Raw genomic sequence first — 23,518 nt, forward strand, 5'->3', positions numbered from 1 at the left:
ATACATGTTTTTGGAGGGTGGAAATGTTTTTCTGATAAACAACACCCTGTCCTCAAGATACAGATGTGAAGGAAGTGGATTTGAAAATAAAACCCAACAATCTCATTGGCACTGACACTTATCTGCCAAACAAAGGAGTGTTCCTATCCTGTTTCTCTAGGAGGGATGGAGAATACTGCTGGCTCAGTCTGTTCAGACAAAAGCAGTGCAGTAGTATAAGGTTCAATACTAACTTGACATTTGAGCACCTAACTTAAATTCTCATGCAAGTCTCCCACTGAGTTCAATTCAGGATTTATGTGAAACTCCAAGTTACGTGCGCATATCTCAAGTTAGGATCCAGCCCTATGAATTCAGGTTAGCAGACAATTTTGCTCTGTAAAGCTCTGTAAGGAGAGTTGTTTTGACAATAACAATGGCGTGATATCTCGAAGCCCTTGAATGAGAGTTAAAAATGTAGACCAAAGCTAGTGTTTTCAACTGTAATCAGAATCTATGGAAACCCTAATATCCTCACATGCAGAACCCACTTACATACTATGTTACTGCTTCATTGAATATTTCATACACAATAATCGTGGCCACAGTTGAAATATTTGGTGAAATTCGTTCTTTATTTCCCTTGAAGATGAAGTATTTTTTGTGTAACACTGATACAAGTGCAATACTGATCCCTGATACAAGTGCAATACATATTGTTATTTGGTTAAATGGCTTAAAATGTGCCGTTATATGTAGAAAAAAATCTAAAACTCACAATTGCACTGGAAATATACAAAATCACATTTGTGTAAAATGTGCAAACGTGAAAAGCTAACAAGTATGCAGATAGCGTACAGTATATGAAAAACAATGAGGTATGGGCAAAGAGATGACAAGAAATCATTCATATTTGCACATGCACCAGGCTAAGATGAAATCACATCAGCAGTTGACTAACGCTCACTCTCTCCGTAGCCTGAGTGCCAGTTTGTGCTATCATGCCAACTCCCTGTCACTCATTATTCATGCCATGTTAGGAGCAGGCAAAAGCACAAGCAGATCTGGGACCAGGCTACTCTCTTGATAGGCGGTGGACAACATGCCCTCATTCAAAACATACTATTATTGTATCTTCATTTTCAATAATTACACATTGTATGCCAACACGATATCAGCGCACATTGTCATAATGTCATACTATTGGAGTGGTTGATTATACCCTGGTAGTGAGTAGAATAGTGGTGGTCTGAAACATGGACCGGAGACTAGACATAGACAGCTATGTCTTACTATACTAGTGAGGTCTTTTTGGGGACCAACAACTGATTTCCATTGAAAATCCAATTTTCCCTAACCGCTAACCCTAATTCTAACCCAAATTCTAACGTTGGTTTACTATTCTTGTGAGGACTTCTGGTACTTACAAGTATAGTAAAATGTGTCCACACACACACACACACACACACACACACACACACACACACACACACACACCACTGGCCTGGTCAGACCACAGCTGATATACATTTCACCTTAGCCTCCACAAACTCCTGCCTGCCACAACAGTAGCACACTCAGTCATGCAGAACAGGTCAACAACAAAAACAACAAGAGAATACATCTACTTTCCAACAGAAAGCAAACAGGCAAACAGAGGATAATGGCTCGTAACAAAAAAAATGTACAAAAACAAGCATCTTTAGCGCAAAAAGGATGTGTTTGAGTCAAGGATTCCCATTCACAGTAATGTCTGGATTCTTCCACAGTGCAGGGGCATGTGTGGGGTTTGGAATGGGGGAGAGGGGGGGCTGGAGGGCACAGAGAACAGCATGGCACTGCCAGGGATGGGGTGAAAAATCATTCCTACAGGAATCCTTAACTGGAAACGAGAGAGAAGGACCATTACTGCTTTCTAGGGGTTAACGCCAACACTGGTAGATACCACAGGAGGTTTCTGAAGGGAGGACGGCTCATAATAATGGCCGAAACGGCACTAATGGAATGGCATCAAACACATGGAAATCAGCCATTACCATGAGCCCGTCCTCCCCAATGAAAGTGCCACCAACTTCCTGTGATAGACATACTTTTTAATCAAATGACAGAATCACATTCTTCATGTTAGTGGTAAAATGTAATGTTAAAAGGAACATGCATTTAGGTTGTTACTGTTTATAGGACTTATGAGTGAATGGGGGTGGGGAGATTTAGAGTATCTGTTGAAACTAAATGGACTTGGTATGCTAATAGACACCACACCGACTCAGTGGCCTTGTGGTTAGAGTGTCCGACCTGGGATTGGAAGGTTGGGAGTTCCATCCCGGCCAGGTCAAACCAAAGACTATAAAAATGCTTGGCATTCAGCATCAGGGAGATAGATTGGGGGTAAGGCCCTGTGATAGACTAGTGTCCTGTCCAGGGGGTTTACTTGTACATCAAGCTGACTCACGCTACAGAAACAGGAGATAGGCTCCTGCTGTTTGGGCTCGTGCAAGACTCCTTACTTTATGGACTACCACAGATGGGGACAGGCGAGGAACCATTTTTGTTGATGAGTGTATGGCTGAGTCTGTATGAATAGCGTAGCTCTCAGTGGGTTTTTCCTTTGTATCAACAAAGAGGTGGGTGTCAAATAGCTGAAGGATTAACAACAAAAATCTTCGTACACAAGGATTGGCCCTATAGCTGAACAGCGCACTAGCGTGACCCTGCAGTTTCTGCAGGACTCTGAATGTCTCTTTGTGTAGTGGCTGGGCTGGGCAGGGCTGGGAAGGGCGGACCACAAAAGCAAATTGTTGTGGTATTGATAGTAGACATATTGTTGCCTGCATTTCTACCAGCTGCTAGAAGTTAAAAGACTTATTGAAATAAATGTATAGTTATAATTTGAGGACTTCCTTCTCATTTAAGTTCAAATATGTTTTTAACTCACATCTGATTAACATGTATTTAAACATTGATTTATGTGCTTTTTGTCATTGGTTACCAGGGGAACAGTTGAGTATGCAAGCCTTACCAGGACAAGATGCCTCATGCAGCATGCAGCAAGTGGAGGAGTTAACTGTAAAACAGCATGGATGAACATAGGTGACACATGCACTCACAGGACAAATATGGTGCATTCAAGACAACTTGGAAACTAGGAACCTCAGAGTTAAATATGTTTTTTGTGTAGAGCTTCCTATTGGCTGATTCCGATATTTTCAAAGTGGGAAACTTGGGCCTCAGTCGGAAATGTCAGTTTCCGAGTTGTCTTGAACGCGGCAACACATACACATGTGACATCTACACCACTCACTAAAAAATGCCATGCTCATGTCCTTTGGTTCCTGAACAAAACACTAATTTGTAGCATAAACTATCTACAGGCTTATATTTTGCACTAGATAAGGAAATAGAAAGGCTCCAAGTTTGGGATTCAAAGGTTTAGCAAACGAGGAAGTATTAATAACTATCATTCATACAGCCAGTTTCTCAGACAAGATTAAGCTAGGTTTTTTAGTCTAGGTCAAGGCTTAATCTGTGTCCAGGAAACTGGCCAATAATGTTTTGATCAGTAACACAGAGACATGAAGTGAATGGGGAGGAGAGTAAAGTATGAGGTGGAAAAACAGCTGCCTGGCAGGGGGAAAAAGTCCAGAGTTCAGAGATAGTGGAGAGAAAGGACAGAAGAACTGTAAAGAAAATCATTTAGAATAAAAAAAGAACCTTTCTCAGTGCAAGTGTCTTCATTCTTTCTAACGGGTCCGGTGACAGGGCTCACATCAGCTTGAATACACAACCAGGAGTGATTACCAACATGAAGGGACCCACGACAACAACAACTCTGTCACCACGGCCCTAATACTGCAGCCCTATACTACAGATAAAACCAGCTGTAAAAATGACAACCAACATTCCTATGGGATATAGGCCTATACCAGCAGTGTCCCTAGTCTAGGGTCAATACAATCAGATTCCTGTAATACCAAGTCTAATTTAGATTCATCTGGTTTACATCTGGTTTAGGATATTACTAGATATAGTACTCTACTCTGTAGAAGAATAGCAAGTCCCCCTCTATACTATAGTTATAAAGGAATAAGAGCAAAGGCTTGCAGGACTGTTAAGCTAAGCATCCCGACATCTATTGCTCCCCCATTTCAAAGTAATCAGTCAGTTTCGTTGATTATCACTCATCCATTAGACTGGGGAGAGAAACCACTCAGTGCTCAGTGACATTAACGGTCAGGCAAAGAGTTCCTGGAAATGCATCGACACAAGGCAAATGAAAGCTTCGATAAGGGGTTTGTCGTTTTTCTAGGTGTGGTGTGTGCCAGGCTTCTTCATATCTGAGGTGCGGTGATGCAACAACAGCATACAGTACAGTGGTCTACATACATACAGCACAGAATTAAATCACATTTCTATTTTGATCAGTCCATCCCACCATCTGTATCACCAAATACACATGCGTGGATAGGGAAGGACAGTATTATATCATTTTGGATGGCACCTATTCTAAGTGGAATGAATGACCCAGTGTTCCCCTATTATTGTATAGGCGGGGCACCCCTCATTTTGGTTAATGAGGCCCTGAATGTTGATTTGGGGGCCTTTGCGCTCAGCCTGGAAAACAATCTAGGGAAAACACTACAGTCACAATTTATCCAGTTGATCTTTGATCCTCCTAGATCAGACTGCTCCAGTCTAGTATCCCTAAGGAATCCTCAAGTATAGCTGGGTCGTGTTCATTAAGGCAGGCAAAATGAACCATGTTAAAACGTTTCGAACTAAACATGAAAATGAGCGTTTCTCATTTGACAGGTCCAGGTAGTCCTTCCCTGTTTCAGTCTGTTCTCTTCTGTTGTGGTGCCTAATGAACACGACCCTGAACACTGCCTGCTGTGTGAGTAGTAGGGAGGTGAACGCAGGAGACACTTACTTTTTCCTCTCCTTGTCCCTCTTGAGTGTGGTGGAGCCCCCTGCCTGCAGAGCCTGGGACTGCAGGAGCTCAGCGGCCGTCTTTTTCTGCTTGAAGCCATTGAGCTCGTCATCCAGGGATTTCTTCTTGTCCTCCAGCTTCTTCTTCTCATCCTGGTGCAGCTTCTTGAGCCGGTCAAACTTCTCGTGCAGCTGTGTGGCGAGGGAGAAGACTTACGTCTCAGATAGAAACTCATTTAGGTGTGATATCTGTAGCAAACAGAGATGTCGCACATGTAACCCTAGTTCTTCTTAGGTTGGTAGGATTGGTGATGACGTGGCAGAATTAAAGCGTTAACTAGTAACGGAGAAACCTTCCTGTGTACACACATACACAAACCTCTTTCTCGGCCTCCTTCAGCTCAGCCTCCTTTTCCTTGACTCGCTGGACGAACATTTGCCTCATCTCTTCCTCTTTCTTCTGCAGGTCTCCCATGAACTCATTCCTCTTGGCCTCGTACGTCTCCTGCAGACTGGGGTCCACACAGAAAGAGGAAAGACATAAATGATGCCATACAAATGAGTCATATACGTTAGTACTATGTCTATCATTACAGTGGAATAGAGCAGACTGTCATTAAAATCAAAATGATAAAAGTGGTTGTGATTAACGAAGGGGGTGGTAGAAAGTGGAAAGTGGTGCTTCCCGTTCCTTCACCCTTCTAAAGAGTGCTCTGGCACACTCCTCGCCATGGAGTTCAAAGTATTGGAATTATGTTAGGAATTGGCTGGAGGGAGTTCCTTAATTTAAAAAATATATATATGAAAAAAAAAATGTTTTTCTACAAGACTACAACACAAAAATAAAGCATTCTTTAAGGTGGTCAACATATATTTTCCAAATTCGGTCAAACATGCCTGGTTTATGTTTCATTTCATAATACACTGCTCAAAAAAATAAAGGGAACACTTAAACAACACATCCTAGATCTGAATGAAAGAAATAATCTTATTAAATACTTTTTTCTTTACATAGTTGAATGTGCTGACAACAAAATCACACAAAAATAAATCAATGGAAATCCAATTTATCAACCCATGGAGGTCTGGATTTGGAGTCACACTCAAAATTAAAGTGGAAAACCACACTACAGGCTGATCCAACTTTGATGTAATGTCCTTAAAACAAGTCAAAATGAGGCTCAGTAGTGTGTGTGGCCTCCACGTGCCTGTATGACCTCCCTACAACGCCTGGGCATGCTCCTGATGAGGTGGCGGATGGTCTCCTGAGGGATCTCCTCCCAGACCTGGACTAAAGCATCCGCCAACTCCAGGACAGTCTGTGGTGCAACGTGGCGTTGGTGGATGGAGCGAGACATGATGTCCCAGATGTGCTCAATTGGATTCAGGTCTGGGGAACGGGTGGGCCAGTCCATAGCATCAATGCCTTCCTCTTGCAGGAACTGCTGACACACTCCAGCCACATGAGGTCTAGCATTGTCTTGCATTAGGAGGAACCCAGGGCCAACCGCACCAGCATATGGTCTCACAAGGGGTCTGAGGATCTCATCTCGGTACCTAATGGCAGTCAGGCTACCTCTGGCGAGCACATGGAGGGCTGTGCGGCCCCCCAAAGAAATGTCACCCCACACCATGACTGACCCACCGCCAAACCGGTCATGCTGGAGGATGTTGCAGGCAGCAGAACGTTCTCCACGGCGTCTCCAGACTCTGTCACGTCTGTCACGTGTTCAGTGTGAACATGCTTTCATCTGTGAAGAGCATAGGGCGCCAGTGGCGAATTTGCCAATCTTGGTGTTCTCTGGCAAATGCCAAAAGGCCTACACGGTGTTGGGCTGTAAGCACAACCCCCACCTGTGGACGTCGGGCCCTCATACCACCCTCATGGAGTCTGTTTCTGATCGTTTGAGCAGACACATGCACATTTGTGGCCTGCTGGAGGTCATTTTGCAGGGCTCTGGCAGTGCTTCTCCTGCTCCTCCTTGCACAAAGGCGGAGGTAGCGGTCCTGCTGCTGGGTTGTTGCCCTCCTACGGCCTCCTCCACGTCTCCTGATGTACTGGCCTGTCTCCTGGTAGCGCCTCCATGCTCTGGACACTACGCTGACAGACACAGCAAACCTTCTTGCCACAGCTCGCATTGATGTGCCATCCTGGATGAGCTGCACTACCTGAGCCACTTGTGTGGGTTGTAGACTCCGTCTCATGCTACCACTAGAGTGAAAACACCGCCAGCATTCAAAAGTGACCAAAACATCAGCCAGGAAGCATTGGAACTGAGAAGTGGTCTGTGGTCCCCACCTGCAGAACCACTCCTTTATTGGGGGTGTCTTGCTAATTGCCTATAATTTCCACCTGTTGTCTATTCCATTTGCACAACAGCATGTGAAATTTATTGTCAATCAGTGTTGCTTCCTAAGTGGACAGTTTGATTTCACAGAAGTGTGATTGACTTGGAGTTACATTGTGTTGTTTAAGTGTTCCCTTTATTTTTTTGAGCAGTGTATATAGTCTTATGGGATTGTAGCTAGATAGTTCAGTCCTCCTGTTTGTTATTGAGGGTGAATAAAAGGCTTTCCAATTGATGGCTTTCCATTTTTTTTGCAGCAATTAGACCTAGATTACAAAACTTCCTCTGATATTGATCACCAATATTTACATTTCCCAACAGACATAATCGTAGAGATGGATGGATATAAATTACTAAACACAATGAAATGATAGCACATACATTGGCAGTTTACTACAGGACCACAGCATATGTAATATGGTTCCTTTGTGCATCTCCAACAGAGATGTGACATTTTTAGGTGCTTAATATGCATTCTGGCAGGAGTGAAGTAAGTTCATGAATTATATTAAATTGCAGTAGTTTATGTCTACCGATGTAGGAGCAGGTATAAACATTTTCACATATTTGTTTTATTTCACCTTTATTTAACCAGGTAGGCCAGTTGAGAACAAGTTGTCATTTACAACTGCGACCTGGCCAAGATAAAGCAAAGCAGTGCGACACAAACAACAACACATAATTACACATGGAATAAACAAACGAACAGTCAATAACACAATAGAAAAATCTATATACAGTGTGTGCAAATGTAGTAAAATTAGGGAGGTAAGGCAATAAATAGGCCATAGTGGCAAAATAATTACAATTTAGTAATTAAACACTAGAGTGATAGATGTGCAGAAGATGAATGTGCACGTAGACATACTGGGATGCAAAAGTGCCATTTTTTAAAATAAATAACAATATGGGGATGAGGTAGTTGGATGGGCTATTTACAGATGGGCTGTGTACAGGTGCAATGATCGGTAAGCTGCTCTGACAGCTGGTGCTTAAAGTTAGTGAGGGAGGAATGAGTCTCCAGCTTCAGTGATTTTTGCAATTCGTTACAGTCATTGGCAGCAGACAACTGGAAGGAACGGCGGCCAAACGAGGAGTTGGCTTTGGGGATGACCAGTGAAATATACCTGCTGGAGCACGTGCTACGGGTGGGTGCTGCTATGGCTTTACCTAGCAAAGACTTATAGATGACCTGGAGCCAGTGGGTTTGGCGACGAATATGAAGCGAGGGCCAGCCAATGAGAGCATACAGGTCGCAGTGGTGGGTAGTATATGGGGCTTTGGTGACAAAACGGATGGCACTGTGATAGACTACATCCAATTTGCTGAGTAGAGTGTTGGAGGCTATTCTGTAAATGACATCGCCAAAGTCAAGGATCGGTAGGATAGTCAGTTTTACGAGGGTATGTTTGGCAGCATGAGTGAAGGATGCTTTGTTGCGAAATAGGAAGCCGATTCAAGATTAAATGTTTGATTGGAGATGCTTAATGTGAGTCTGGAAGGAGAGTATACAGTCTAACCAGACACCTAGGTATTTGTAGTTGTCCACATATTCTAAGTCAGAACTGTCCAGAGTAGTGATGCTAGACGGGCAGGTGGGTGCGGGCAGCAATCGGTTGAAGAGCATGCATGCATGAAGAGCACACCTCCATAGAGACTGCCAGAGGTCCGGACAACAGGCCCTCCGATTTGACACACTGAACCCTATCTGAGAAGTAATTGGTGAACCAGGCGAGGCAGTCATTTGAGAAACCAAGGCTGTTGAGTCTGCCGATAAGAATGCGGTGATTGACAGAGTCGAAAGCCTCGGCCAGGTCGATGAAGACAGCTGCACAGTATTGTCATTTATCAATGGCGGTTATGATATCGTTTTGGATCTTGAGCGTGGCTGAGGTGCACCCATGACCCGCTCAGAAACCAGATTGCATAGCAGAGAAGATACGGTGGGATTCAAAATGGTCGGTGATATGTTTGTTAACTTGGCTTTCAAAGACTTTAGAAAGGCAGGGTAGGATAGATATAGGTCTGTAACAGTTTGAGTCTATTGTGTCTCCCCCTTTGAAGAGGGGGATGACCGCAGCAGCTTTCCAATCTTTTGGGATCTCAGACGATACGAAAGAGAGATTGAACAGGCTAGTAATAGGGGTTGCAACAATTGCGGCGAATAATTTTAGAAAGAGATGGTCCAGATTGTCTAGCCCAGCTGATTTGTAGGGGTCCAGATTTTGCGGCACTTTCAGAACATCAGCTATCTGGATTTGGGTGAAGGAGAAATGGGGGAGGCTTGGGCAAGTTGCTGTGGGGGGTGCAGAGCTGTTGACCGGGGTAGGGGTAGCCAAGTGGAAAGCAAGGCCATCCGTAGAAAAATGCTTATTGAAATAATCGTAGATTTATCGGTGGTGACAGTGTTTCCTAGCCTCAGTGCAGTGGACAGCTGGGAGGAGGTGCTCTTATTCTCCATGGAATTTACAGTGTCTCAGAACATTTTGGAGTTTGTCCTACAGGATGCAAATTTCTGTTTGAAAAATCTAGCCTTTGCTTTCCTAACTGCCTGTGTATATTGGTTCCTAACTTCCCTGAAAAGTTGCATATCGCGGGGGCTATTCGATGCTAATGCAGTACGTAACAGGATGTTTTTGTACTGGTCAAGGGCAATCAAGTCTGGAGTGAACCAAGGGCTATATCTATTCTTAGTTCTACATTTTTTGAATGGGGCATGCTTATTTAAGATGGTGAGGAAAGCAATTTTAAAGAATAAGAAGGCATCCTCTACTGACAGAATGAGGTCAATATCCTTCCAGGATACCCGGGCCAGGTCGATTAGAAAGGTCTGCTCGCTGAAGTGTTTTAGGGAGCGTTTGACAGTGATGAGGGGTGGTTGTTTGATCGCGGACCCATTACGGACGCAGGCAATGAGGCAGTGATCGCTGAGATCCTGGTTGAAGACAGCAGGGATGATATCTATGAGGGTGCCCTTGTTTACGGATTTAGAGTTGTACCTGGTAGGTTCCTTGGTTATTTGTGTGAGATTGAGGGCATCTAGCTTAGATTGTAGGACAGCCGGGGTGTTAAGCATATCCCAGTTTAGGTCACCTAACAGTACAAACTCTGAAGATAAATGGGGGGCAATTAATTCACATATGGTGTCCAGGGCACAGCTGGGGGCTGAGGGGGGTTGATAACAAGCGGCAACAGTGAGAAACGTATTTCTGGAAAAATGGATTTTTAAAAGTAGAAGCTCGAACTGTTTGGGCACAGACCTGGATAGCATGACAGAACTCTACAGGCTATCTCTGCAGTAGATTGCAACTCCATATCTTGGCGGAAAATGTTGTAGTTTGGGATGGAAATTTCAGAATTTCTGGTGGCCTTCCTAAGCCAGGATTGAGACACGGCTAGGACATCAGGGTTGGTGGAGTGTGCTAAAGCAGTGAATAAAACAAACTTAGGGAGGAGGCTTCTAATGTTAACATGCATGAAACCATGGCTTTTACGGTTACAGAAGTCAACAAAAGATAGCGCCTGGGAAATAGGAGGCAAACTGGAGGCTACAGGGCCTGGGTTAACCTCTACATCACCAGAGGAAAAGAGAAGGAGTATGATAAGGGTACGGCTAAAGGCTTTAAGAACTGGTCGTCTAGTGCGTTGAGGACAGAGAATAAAAGGAGCAGATTTCTGGGCGTGGCAGAATAGATTCAGGGCATAATGTAGAGACAATGGTATGGTAGGATGTGAGTACAGTGGAGGTAAACCTAGGTGTTGAGTGATGATGAGAGAGGTTTCATCTCTGGAGGCACCAGTTAAGCCAGGTGAGGTCTCCGCATGTGCGTGGGGTGGGAGAAAAGAGCTATCTAAGGCATTTTGAGCAGGACTGAGGGCTCTACAGTGAAATAAAACAGTATGAACTAGCCAAGGCAGCAGTAGACAAGGCATATTGACATTAGAGAGAGGCATAAAGCAAACATAGGTGTTGATCAGGAGAGCTAAGACAACAACGGGTAAATGGTGATGAATGGGCAGAGCGGGTTAGTTAGGTACATACAGGACCTGAGTTTAAGGCTGGGGCCGACAGGTAAACAAAATGAGGTACCGTGTTATTGAAACAGTCCAAGGGGCATCAGCTGTGTAGCCGAGTGATCATAGGGTCAAAGGAGCAGCAATAGGTGAGTCAGGGTGCCGTTCTGTAGTCACTACTACGCTAGGCGAGCAGGGGACACATTGTTCAGAAAAGCTAGCGGACCGGGGCTAGCAGATGGTTCTTCGGCGACATCGTAACAGAATAGCCTGTTGAGACCCCCTCGGACGGTTACGTCGGTAGACCAGTCGTGATGGATCGGTGGGGCTCCGTGTCGGCAGTAAAAGGGTCCAGGCCAATTGGCAAAATAGGTATTGTAGCCCAAGAATTGGCTGAAGGGCCTAGCTTGAGGCTAGCTCCAGGCTAACTGGTGCTTGCTTCGGGACAGAGACGTTAGCCATGAGTAGCCACTCGGATAGCAGCTAGCTAGCTGCGATGATCCATTGTAAAGGTTCAGAGCTTGCGGTAGGAATCCGGAGATGTGGTAGGGAAAAAGCAGTCCGATATGCTCTGGGTTGATATCGCACTGTGCAGACTGGCAGGAATTGACCGGGCTGAGGCTGGCTGATGTCCGAGTTAACGGTGATGACCGCTAGCACTGGCTAACTGACTACTAGCTAGTTAGCTGGCTAGATTCTGATGGGGGTTCCAGTTCTAAAGTGTAAAACAATTGCAGATCTGTACCACATTGGGTGAGAAGGGTTGCAGGAGAGTATGTTCAGTCCGTAGATGGAAATTGAGATTAAAAATATTAAATATATACGAAGAAAACAATATATACATGGGATGGGACGTGACAGGACAAACAGACATCCGATTGCTACGCCATCTTGGAACAGATCTGTGATCAATAGTTCTCCTCAATTTCTTCCTTTAGATCTGTTTCTGATGGTTTCCTTCTAGGTTCTGAACCATCTGGTAGAGTTTAAATCAACCCTTGATATAACTTGGCAATCAACTTCTTTAGCGTAGCAGCCTCTTTCAGTATTTTTTATATGCTAGAAGCCGTCGGTTCATCCAGATTCAGTTGAAGTGATTGAATAAGATTTCTGAATGGATTAATTTAAAAGAAACCGGCCGTGGATAATCCAAATCTTTCTTGTAATTGATTGAATCATTAGAGATTCATGTTCAAAATTCATAATGCCACTTTGGAACAAGGAGGTGTTATCATTAAAGGTGTTATCATTAAACACTGGAGGTAAGGTGGGGTTATTCCAAATAGGGGTGCCTGGCGATATTGGTTCTTTCCACCTCATGAATTAATGTACATTTTCCGAAACATGAATGAAATTGAGAATCATTGGAGTGTCTGTTTTTAGTAGTGAATATATTTTAGATCATAACGTATTACATGTATGGCTTCGATACTCCTCCATGCACAAGGATAGACTGATTTCCATTATTTAAGTGAAAGCAGTTGTACAGCCCAGTAATACATTATCCTATGAGGTAGTCCAAGACCTCCAGTTTTATAGAGGAAGTATTAAACAGTCAATTTGACTCTTGAGGTCTTTCCATTCCAAATAAAGTTGGAGAGCAGGCCATTTTATTAAAAAAAAGTTAGATGGAATTGAACCTGGCAGGGCCTGGAATAAATACATCAAACTTATTAATATATTCATTTTGATTATGTTGACCCTACCCATCATAGAGATCTCCATCTCTGAACATCGGATTCAACCTATCTATTAAAGGAGAGTCATTGATTTTATATGCCTCCTCCAGACTGCATGGTATCAGTACACCCAGGGATGTCATATGTCTGTCTATTTCCACTTAGATGTACATTCTAAGCTTGAGAAGTCATGATTACAAATGGGCATTATTTCAGTTCTCCCAATTTACTTTGAATCTGGACACAGCACCATGTGTCCAACAGTAATAAAAGGCATGTCAGAGAATGTTCTGGTTCAGATCAATAAAGTAAAATGTAATCTGCATACAATGATGTCACATGTTGATCTCCACCAATCTCTATGCCCCGGATTGAGCCATGAGCTCTAATTATTATTGCTAGGGGTTCTGTGGCTAAAGAAAATAAATAACCAGACAAAAGGTTTCCCTGTGGAGGGAGTTTACACCATTGTTAAATCCATGACAAGGAGTGTGCAGCAGGGTGGAGAATCGGGACGCAGTCTCTGAGGGATGTAGAGAGTTAAGAGGAAACAGGAAGTAAGGAGGAAATATGAAGAGAAGCAGCCTCACCTGAAAGGTTTGCAGTCAGGGTCTGTGTCCTTGAAGCCCATCTCCTCCAGCTTGCAGCGACGGTAGAGCTCGTAGTGTCTGGTGTGAGTCTGCTCTCTAAGATCCTCCATGTTCACCCTGATTAGCATCTCTCTCAGCTTCACAAAGTCACAGTGGTTCTCATTCTCCACTGCCGACAACACACACACACACACACACACACACACACACACACACACACACACACACACACACACACACAGCGTGGGTCAATCCATTAACCACTACAAATTGAACAAACAACAGCCATTGTAAAAGACCAGAACCACACATTCACAACTCACATAATTGCTTGTTTTAAACACATTTCTGATTTAACTGCGATTGAAATGTGCAGGCATGTGTAATACTCAGTGAACACTAATAACAAATGTGCACATCTCCATTCATGCCCTATGGAGGGTTCATTTCTGGTTTTAGAATCTAGCGGAGGGCCCCTGGCATCATGTGCACCATCAGAGTGAACCATACAGTGAACGGAGGAGAGCACCGTACTCAATGTCTGAGACAGCCTCAGCCTCGTATATATGTTCCATGTGCTGGGCAGGGCTAGGTCTAGTTCACACAACCCCCCACCTATCGACACACAGCCTAAACTGACATACATATGAGTACACCATACTGAACCAAATAACAAATTGACAGGTGATAAGGTGTGGGAATACGGAGGAAGTGTCATATAATTCGAATATCTTATCATTTGATATACTGAGAATACGAGATGTTTCACATCTGTATTCCTATGGTAAATCAGTGACTTACCCTGATAATGCTCACAGGTTTCATGACCTACCACTTTTCAAGCATTATTGACTCGTTTGAGATAAATCAATCCTATAGAACCCTCAGACATTTGTGACATGACTCAAGCAACCGCTGCTGTAGCTCATACAGTTATGGAAGAGTGGGCGCATGCATTGTTAAATAGACAAACTTGATTGAGATTACATAAGCAGCAGTGATGGCTTCCCTCTTGACGGTATGAATGTAGTTGTTTAGGGAGTTGGGGCGGAATGAGTGGGAGGGAAATGGTGGCCAAAAATGGAAGGACCCCCCCTCTCATTTCCCGTTGTACGTGACCTAGCTTACCCTGTACCGTCCCCCAGGGGTACTGCCGCGCTTTCACCATCTTGTTGCCGATCTTCACTTCCTCCGTGCTTCCCACCACGGCGAACGGCAAATGGGCCTGCGGCGCAGAAGGGATTCTCGTTAGTGCAGTGACACCTGAGTCCCTCTTTCTGCCTTTCTCTCTTTCTATCAAACACAACACACATATCACACACAAATACACACACATCATGCAAGCACACACACTATTGACACTTCCTGCAATTGCCATTCCATGTTATCACTCCATTACATAACTTGATTTGTTTAGATTTGGATAAATTGGAGCACATCTCTTGACAGGCAAAACAATTGGCAGAGTGAACCTAACACAAAGTTAATTACAAGTGATGTGAATCATGTTAGGTCTAGATTGCAAGTTAATACACGTTCCATTCATCCAACAGCAAGGGCTTCTCACTGCAATGATCGGAGTGGGTGACCTTTCTGCCAGAGTGGTGGCGTCTTCGTGAGATAGGAGGTCGAGAGTCTTGAGAGCTAATTGACTAACGCAAATCAGCTGGGTTCTGCTCAGTCAGAAGCATTGGCATTCTCTACTCGCTTATGTCACTCCTCATGGTCTGCTCATTTAACCCCGGCCCGTTAGTCAGCGGCCAGGGGCCCTTTCCCACATAGAGCTTCCTGTAGCAAGAGCTAGCTGATTGTCATACACTGTACTGGACTGGTGGAGGAGGAGGACTGGACACAGATGGTGCTCGTATCCTGCTCTAGTGCTGCTGTTTCAATGTTCTGGGAATGAACAGAATACATGACTCAGAACTCATAGTGAAGGGAAACTCACTCGAGGGGTACAGATACACAACTATATCTACTCCTGTAATGATTGTGTCCACTATATTGTACGTATATTGTATTACTTGGCCTCACAAAAACAATCTTCCATGAAAACATCAACTATCGTATTCAATTGATATTTCTTCCTAACCAAACCGTGTCAGTCACTCTCATACTTCTCAACTATAACTAGTAAGTCTGTATAACTTGTTGAAATGCTGCTGAACTAAAATGAGCAGCATCAGAGAAGGGTTATCTTACGTTCATGGTGGAGTTGATCTCTGCCACCGTCTCGTCGTCGATGGGGAACTGGTAGATCAGAACACCGTTGCTGACCAGCTCACTGGTGATCTTGATCTTGAACTTGGTCAGCTCGCTTTTGGAGATGGCGTCTGATTTGGCGATGATGGGGATGATGTTGACCTGTTGTTTGAGGAGAAGAAATTACATCAGAAAATGTTATTAGGCTATCCGCTAATGAGGAAATGATATGTGCAGGCACATAGACAAAACAATCATTCAAAATACATACAAAAAACACAGGCATTCATTTGTTAGTTTTTTACAGACTTGCATCAAGTTTTAAAATCAGAATTACAATATTTAGTACAAAGTGCATGCTAGCAACTAGGGAGCAGAGCAGATGTAGGATTGTTATGATGGTCTGACAGTGACAAGGTGTGAACAAATAAGGCCCACACATTGGGATGTAGCTAAATAAGGAACAGCTTTGAGGCTCATGTCAAATGCAATTTTACAACCCTCTGCTTTCAGCAGGACAAAAAAACTACTGAAACTAAATTGGCTCTACTTTCAAATCAGAGCCCATGAAAACAATGTAGATCAAGATAATCCTATAATCATTTGATCCAAAACCTCTCAGCACCACACATTAAGGGTTTGTTTCCCAGATACAGATTAAGCCTAGTCCTGGATTAAAAAGCCATTTTCCCTGTAGCTTCTGCATTAATAATTTGTAAGTACAAGACTAAGCTTAAATCTATAATAAGCACATACAAAACACTCCCATACGAAAAATAATAAATTGGAATACATTTCAATAAAATATATAGAACACCTTCTCATTCAAGGGTTTTTCCCTTTATTTTTTACAATTTTCTACATTGTAGAATAATAGTGAAGACATCAAAACTATGAAATAACACATATGGAATCATGTAGTATCCAAAAAAGTGTTCAAACAAATCAAAATATATTTTATATTTGAGAATCTTCAAATAGCCACCCTTTGCCTTGATGACAGCTTTGCACACACTTGGCATTCTCTCAACCAGCTTCATGAGGTAGTCACCTGGAATGCGTTTCAATTAACAGGTGTGCCTTGTTAAAAGTTCATTTGTGGAATTTCCTTCTTAATGCGCTTGAGCCAATCAGTTGTGTTGTGACAAGTTGGGGGGGTATACAGAATATAGCCCTATTTGGTAAAAAAACAAGTCAATATTATGGCAAGAACAACTCAAATAAGCAAAGAGAAATGACAGTCCATCATTACTTTAAGACATGAAGGTCAGTCAATACGGAAAATGTCAAGAACTTTGAAAGTTTCTTCAAGTGCAGTCGTAAAAACCATCAAGCGCTATGACGAAACTGGCTCTTATGAGGACCGCCAAAGGAATGGACGACCCAGAGTTACCTCTGCTGCAGAGGACAAGTTCATTAGAGTTACCAGCCTCAGAAATTTCAGCCCAAATAAATGCTTCACAGAGTTCAAGTAACAGACACATGTCAACATCAACTGTTCAGAGGAGACTGTGTGAATCAGGCCTTCATGGTCAAATTACTGCAAAGAAGCCACTACTAAAGGACACCAATAAGAAGAAACATGCTTTGGCCAAGATACACAAGCAATGGACATTAGACCGGTGAAAATTTGTCCTTTGGTCTCGAGTCCAAATTGGAGATTTTTGGTTCCAACTGCTGTGTCTTTGTGAGATGCGGTGTGGGTGAACGGATGATCTCCGCATGTGTATTTCCCACTGTAAAGCATGGAGGAGAAGGTGTTATGGTGTGGGAGTGCTTTGCTGGTGACCATGTCAGTGATTTATTTACACTTAACCAGCATGGCTACCACAGCATTCTGCAGTGATACACCATCCCATCTGGTTTGGGCTTTGTGGGACTATCATTTGTTTTTCAACAGGACAATGACCCAACACACCTCCAGGCTGTGTAAGGGCTATTTTACCAAGAAGGAGAGTGATGGAGTGCTGTATCAGATGACTTGGCCTTCAAAAATCCCCCGACCTCAACCAAATTGAGATGGTTTGGGATGAGTCGGGCCGCAGAGTGAAGGAAAAGCAGCCAACAAGTGCTCAGCATATGTGGGAACTCCTTCAAGCGGTTGGAGAGGCATTCCAGGTGAAGCTGGTTGAGAGAATGCCAAGTGTGCAAAGCTGTCATCAAGGCAAAGGGTGGCTATTTGAAGAATCTCAAATAAAAAATATATTTTGATTTGTTTAACACTTTTTTGGTTATTGCATGATTCCATGTGTTATTTCATAGTTTTGATGTCTTCACTATTATTCTACAATGTAGAAAATAGTAAAAATAAAGAAAAACTATTGAATGAGTAGGTGTTCTAAAACTTTTGACCGGTAGTGTACGTAAATCAAATATATGTACATATATTTGTAAAATATGTGTAAAATACACACTCGAACCTCACAACCTTCTCTACCCGATGAGAATGTTGAGTCTCTATTGACCTCTGGTACATTAGCATTAGGTTCCCAAAGTGGTATTTTGCATGCAAATGTTGGATCATTCAGTTATAGTTGAAAATAAATCTGCAGCTATTGAGGTGTAGCCTACCTACCACTTATGAAACATAGTAAAAATGAATGAGGTGTTTATTTCGAAAAGACACTTGAAAGTAGAACATATAGCTATGTAAATATATTAGAAGATATATTTTTCCTGAGCTGCCAATCACAATTTGAAATGTTCCGAAGCCCTGGCCCCAGCCCCGCCTCTAACTGACAGCGCTACAACTTAGGAGAGCAGCTGTCACCGCCAAAAGGCTTTCCCATGGCTAATGGAATTTTATTTGATTATACATTCTTAACATTGGATTCAAATATGTTTTAACCTGGTGGGTGACAAAGGAAGAAGATAACTTCTAGCTAGCTAACCAATTGTTAAAAAAAATATATTACTTCTAGTAACAACAACAAAAACGTCCCTTTTGCAGTGTCTGAAGGCTCAGCTGCCTGTGGACAGACCCCAGCCAATGTAAGTAGTATTTTGTATCATTTAGCTAGCTAGTTCCCAATTAAATTAAAATGTGTTCATGAACATGAGCAATTTATTCTTCATCTTGTTTGGGATCTCCATAGCCGCGGGAAGATGTTTGGAGGTGGGGGTGCAGCAATCTTTTAGCCGAGTCCGTCACTACATTATCCTCACGGTAACTGTCAACTTGTGAGTCTGCAATTGACACTGGAGGTGAAGGAATCTGCATTGTAAGTCTCAATTTAATGTTCATGAACATTAACCCCAAATTCTTCATCTTGTGTGGAATTGTTTCACCGACTGTCTCTGCATTATCCGCAGGGTAACTGTCAACTTGTAACGTGTGAAAATTTACATTGGAGGTGAAGGAATCCGCATTTGATATTCAAAGACATTATGTTCAAATAAAGATGTTAAGTGCAAAGTCATCATTTGTACATTATATTTTGAGTTTCAGATGCAACCTCTGACTCCCATGCCACAATTCAACAATCAACAATTCAGCACTCTTTTAGTTGGTCATTCAAACTTTTCAAAGTATACAATCAAAAGTATTTATAAAGCCCTTCTTACATCAGCTGATGTCACAAAGTGCTGTACAGAAACCCTGCCTAAAACCCCAAACAGCAAGCAATGCAGGTGTAGAAGCACGGTGGCTAGGAAAAACTCCCTAGGGCATGCTGTTGTGATTTAGTGCTGAACTATGTAGTAATATGCATTTCATTTTAATGTAGTCTAGCTACAGTATGTGGTATAAAAAGCTAAATGTTCCATTCGTAAAATACATGGCAACATACAGTGTAAAAAACATAAAGAACACCTTCCTAATATTGAGTTGCACCCCCTTTTGCCCTCGGAACAGCCTCAATTCGTCGGGGATGGACTCTACAATGTGTCGAAAGTGTTCCACAGGGTCATGTTAACTCTAATGCTTCCCACAGTTGTGTCAAGTTGGCTGGATGTCCTTTGGGTGGTGGACCATTCTTGATACACACGGGAAACTGTTGAGTGTGAAAAACCCAGCAGCGATGCAGTTCTTGACACACTCAAACCGGTGCGTCTGACACCTTTTACCATACCCCGTTCAAAGGCACTTAAATATTTTGCCCATTCACCTTCTGAATGGCACACAATCACAGTCTATGTCTCAAGGCTTAAAAATCCTTCTTTAACCTGTTTCCTCCCCTTCATCTACAATGATGGAAGTTATTTAACAAATTACATCAATAAGGGAGCATAGCTTTCACCTGGATTCACCTGGTCAGTCTATGTCATGGAAATAGGTCCTAATGTTTTGTACACTCAGTGTCTATTTAATCAATAAGGCCCGAGGGGGTGTGGTATATTGCCAATATACCACGGCTAAGAGCTGTTCTTATCCACGACGCAACACATTGCTCGGACACAGCCCTTAGCCCGTGGTATATTGACCATATATGACAAACCCAGAGGTGCCTCATTGCTATTATAAACTAGTTACCAACGTAATTAGAGCAGTAAAAACAAATGTTTAGTCATACCCGTGGTATACGGTCTGATATACCATGGCAAACCACCCAGTTTATAATTATGAAATATATTTGGAAATATATTTTACTCGCAACCACAGCATACTGTCAAAATCTATTTCCACACCATATATTTAAATACAGAAACATATGTAGACATATATGAAAACAGAATTTTTTTTATGGCTTAAACATATATTTATATCTGTAATTTACATACACTTAAATACATGTACATATATGTTGGTTGTTAAAATCTATGTTATTATATACTTTTTCTGTATGGGCTACTAAACCCATATCAAACCAAAGCTGTACCCAAGCTGCTGGGTTTAGCCTATATTGTGCAGCAGCATCAAGCTGGTGTTCCGATTGGAGAGAGTACCCAGCTAGCAAATAACCAAAGGAGAACCTTCTGGGAACATTACGGGTGCGTTCTGTGTTTGCTGGGAGACCTCAGCTGGAAGGTAGCAGAGCAGGGCCGGATGATGCGAGCATCTCCTATGCAGCCAGGTCATTACATCACAGCTAGCTAGCTAAACCTCCTAAGACAAGTGGGGAACATCTGGCCAAGACAGGATATAAATAGACCTTGAGATCTGGGCCTACACCTCCCTTTCTTATGCTTCTCTGGATGCCTTGTGCCTTGGTCTACAGCAGGGATATCATGCAGACGGATACAAAAGCTAGAAATGTAACATGTCTTTTTATATCTGAACACCTCTAGCCTCTACTAGCTTCAGGGATGTTTGATTTGGGCATATCTATGTGCATTTCCGCCATAATCAGAGCTTGGAACGAAGCAAAGATAAAAAAATAGACAGCCGTGCAGAGCAGTAAGAGCATTTACCAGAGAGGGTAGTACTAGTTAATCTCTAACGCAGGATCTATCTCGTGAAGAGATCTCCAAACACAATGTTAATGATGAGAGCCTACTGATCCAACTGGTTTAGAAGAAACACTTCCTCCAGCCCCCATGCTTGGTGTCAAAATCAGAACATGAAGAGATAGGGAAGAGATATGCCAGAATATCTGCTTCAATGGAGGCACAGGATGGAAGAGGAGGCCTGAGGATGCAAGGGGGTCTTTGTCAAACATTCACCCACCACCACTTCTCATCCATAAACTCAAGAGACATTGCACTCCCTTCTACGCAACAGGCTTTGTTTCAATGTAGCTGCCTGCCTACACAGGGAGGCTTCTGCTTTGGATCACAGAGGCTGGAAGGTGGCTAGAGTACAGCTCCTCTGGCAAACACTCGAAAGTCAGGAAGTTTCTATGCAAATAGGGCCTTTTGAGGTGGCCCTAGGAAAATAGAGTTTGTGTCACCATGACGACCAAAGGCCGGCGTTTCACGGCTGACCTACACCGTCACGGGACAGCAGCCCATCTTTGAGCTTGCAAATGGTGTAGAAGAGTTTATGAGCCACGATGCTCTGTGATGACATCAATGACGCCCTGCATCTACATGGTGACATCATCTTGAGGCCAGAGAGCTTTCTCTTTTCCCCCTTCATTTTATAAAAGCTATGAAAAAAATCGGACTCTTCAACCGAGGTTATCATATTAGGGAAGCTGCTTTTCAAGTGGCACTTCAAATCAGCAGAGTTTAATGAATGGATTGTGTAATATGGTAATTTAGCAGATATCTTTTTCCAAAGCGGCTTACAGAGAAGCCAACCTTGACAGTGACAGATATAGGTCAACTCAGTATACTATATCTGTCCCACGCAGGAATTGAACTCAGTGAACCATTGGCATCATAGTGTAATTAGCTAGCCTTGCAGCCCACCTTGCTGTCCAGTTTCTTCATAGTGACCAGGTCCAGGGACTTGAGGGAGTGTCCGGTGGGCGCGATGAAGTACAGGCAGGCGTGGATGCGTGTGTCGTGGTAGCTGTGTAACGTGCGCTTGATTTTCAGCTCCTCCTGCAGATAGGCCTCAAACTGGGTGTCGATAAACTCCACAATAGACTTGTAGCTGAGGAGAGAAAAGCATGTGTTTCAAGGTGTTATAAACACACCATAAACAGCTGATAAGGAAACTGGACTGAAGATGTAGCTGTGCACCAAAAAGAGAAAATGTGCCTTACTATCATCATATAGGATTATGGGTAGGCTATACCTTTACCTTTCCACCACCATAGAATACCAGAGGGTGTTGTAAAGCCTCTCTTTAAAGGGATTTTGGCAATGAAGCCCTTTACCTACTTCCCCAGAGTCAGACGGACTTATGAATACCATTTTTATGTCTCTGCATCCAGTATGCTAGCTGACACACAAATGGTTAATCTGACTCAGGGGAAGAAGATAAAGGGCTTCAATGCCAAAATCCAGAAGTATCCCTTTAAGTGAGAGATTTAAGCCAGTTTGTACTTTAATCCCGGAGTGTTGTCAGTGGGAGGTAGCTAGATGCTAAGTGAGTACAGCTCAGCTCCATATAAGTGATCTGCTGATCCATCATTCAGCTGAGCTGGGTCTCATTAGCTGGGAGTCATCAGGCAGAACATGGTGGGGAAGAGACGTGGGAGTGCACGGATCAGGGAGCAGAGGAGAGGCATACCATCGCCAAGGAAGGGGAAGATTCACCGCACAGCCGAAGGCGGATAGGAACCGCTGATTAAACTCAGGTTTTACCTCTGCCCTTCCTTCAGGAGTGCACAGACACACACACACACACACACACACACACACACACACACACACACACACACACACACACACACACACACACACACACACACACACACACACACACACACACACACACACACACACACACACACACACACACACACACACACACACACACACACACACACACACACACCTCTTCCCACCTCCACTCCCCCTCATAAGAAACTCAACCGAGGTTAACTGCTAGCCCTTAGCTCACCCTCATCCAGCCACCATTTGATAGTGATGTGAAGCAGTTTGAACCTGGAGCGCTGACCTACATGAGGGTTCCTGTAACTAGCACAGCCTCCCCCTCGGGGCCCTAACCAGAGCAACTAGAGAGGTCTGGGACAGACTGAGGACTGAGATTAGAGAGAGCTGCCTGGTGCTCACATGACATCATCCATCCTCTCTCTGATCTCTCATGACGAGGAATGAGGTTCACATGACAGGAGGGAGGGAGAATGGATACAATGAGATCCCATGTTCACTAGAAGGTTTCCATCAGAGGGAAAGTGACAGGTAGAGTAGTACTCCCTTTCCCACAGACAAGACACTGTATGATTTAGCCCTGGAGACTCCTGGCTCAAGTGTCAGACTACTGTTA

At 43.3% G+C, this 23,518-nt stretch overlaps 1 protein-coding gene across 8 annotated transcripts in view; it reads right to left on the reverse strand.

Annotated features, from left to right (window-relative positions):
- LOC106604445 (septin-6) overlaps window positions 1-23,518 on the reverse strand; it is a 44,115-nt gene that overhangs the window by 4,081 nt on the left and 16,516 nt on the right. For 3 of the 8 annotated variants that reach the window (XM_045717997.1, XM_045717996.1, XM_014199061.2), the window contains exons 4-9: window positions 22,030-22,216; window positions 15,739-15,900; window positions 14,665-14,761; window positions 13,537-13,705; window positions 5,285-5,417; window positions 4,907-5,097 (exon numbers count right to left, since the gene is read on the reverse strand). In XM_045717997.1, the coding sequence (XP_045573953.1) occupies window positions 4,907-5,097; window positions 5,285-5,417; window positions 13,537-13,705; window positions 14,665-14,761; window positions 15,739-15,900; window positions 22,030-22,216 (939 nt within the window). Of the gene's footprint in view, window positions 1-593; window positions 1,862-2,998; window positions 3,044-3,690; window positions 3,751-4,906; window positions 5,098-5,284; window positions 5,418-13,536; window positions 13,706-14,664; window positions 14,762-15,738; window positions 15,901-22,029; window positions 22,217-23,518 lie in introns of those variants that run through there. The other 5 variants (XR_006769839.1, XR_006769841.1, XR_006769840.1 and 2 more) reach the window with 5 other exon arrangements.

This window comes from Salmo salar, chromosome ssa05 (assembly GCF_905237065.1).
Source record: "Salmo salar chromosome ssa05, Ssal_v3.1, whole genome shotgun sequence".
Taxonomy (NCBI): Eukaryota; Metazoa; Chordata; class Actinopteri; order Salmoniformes; family Salmonidae; genus Salmo; species Salmo salar.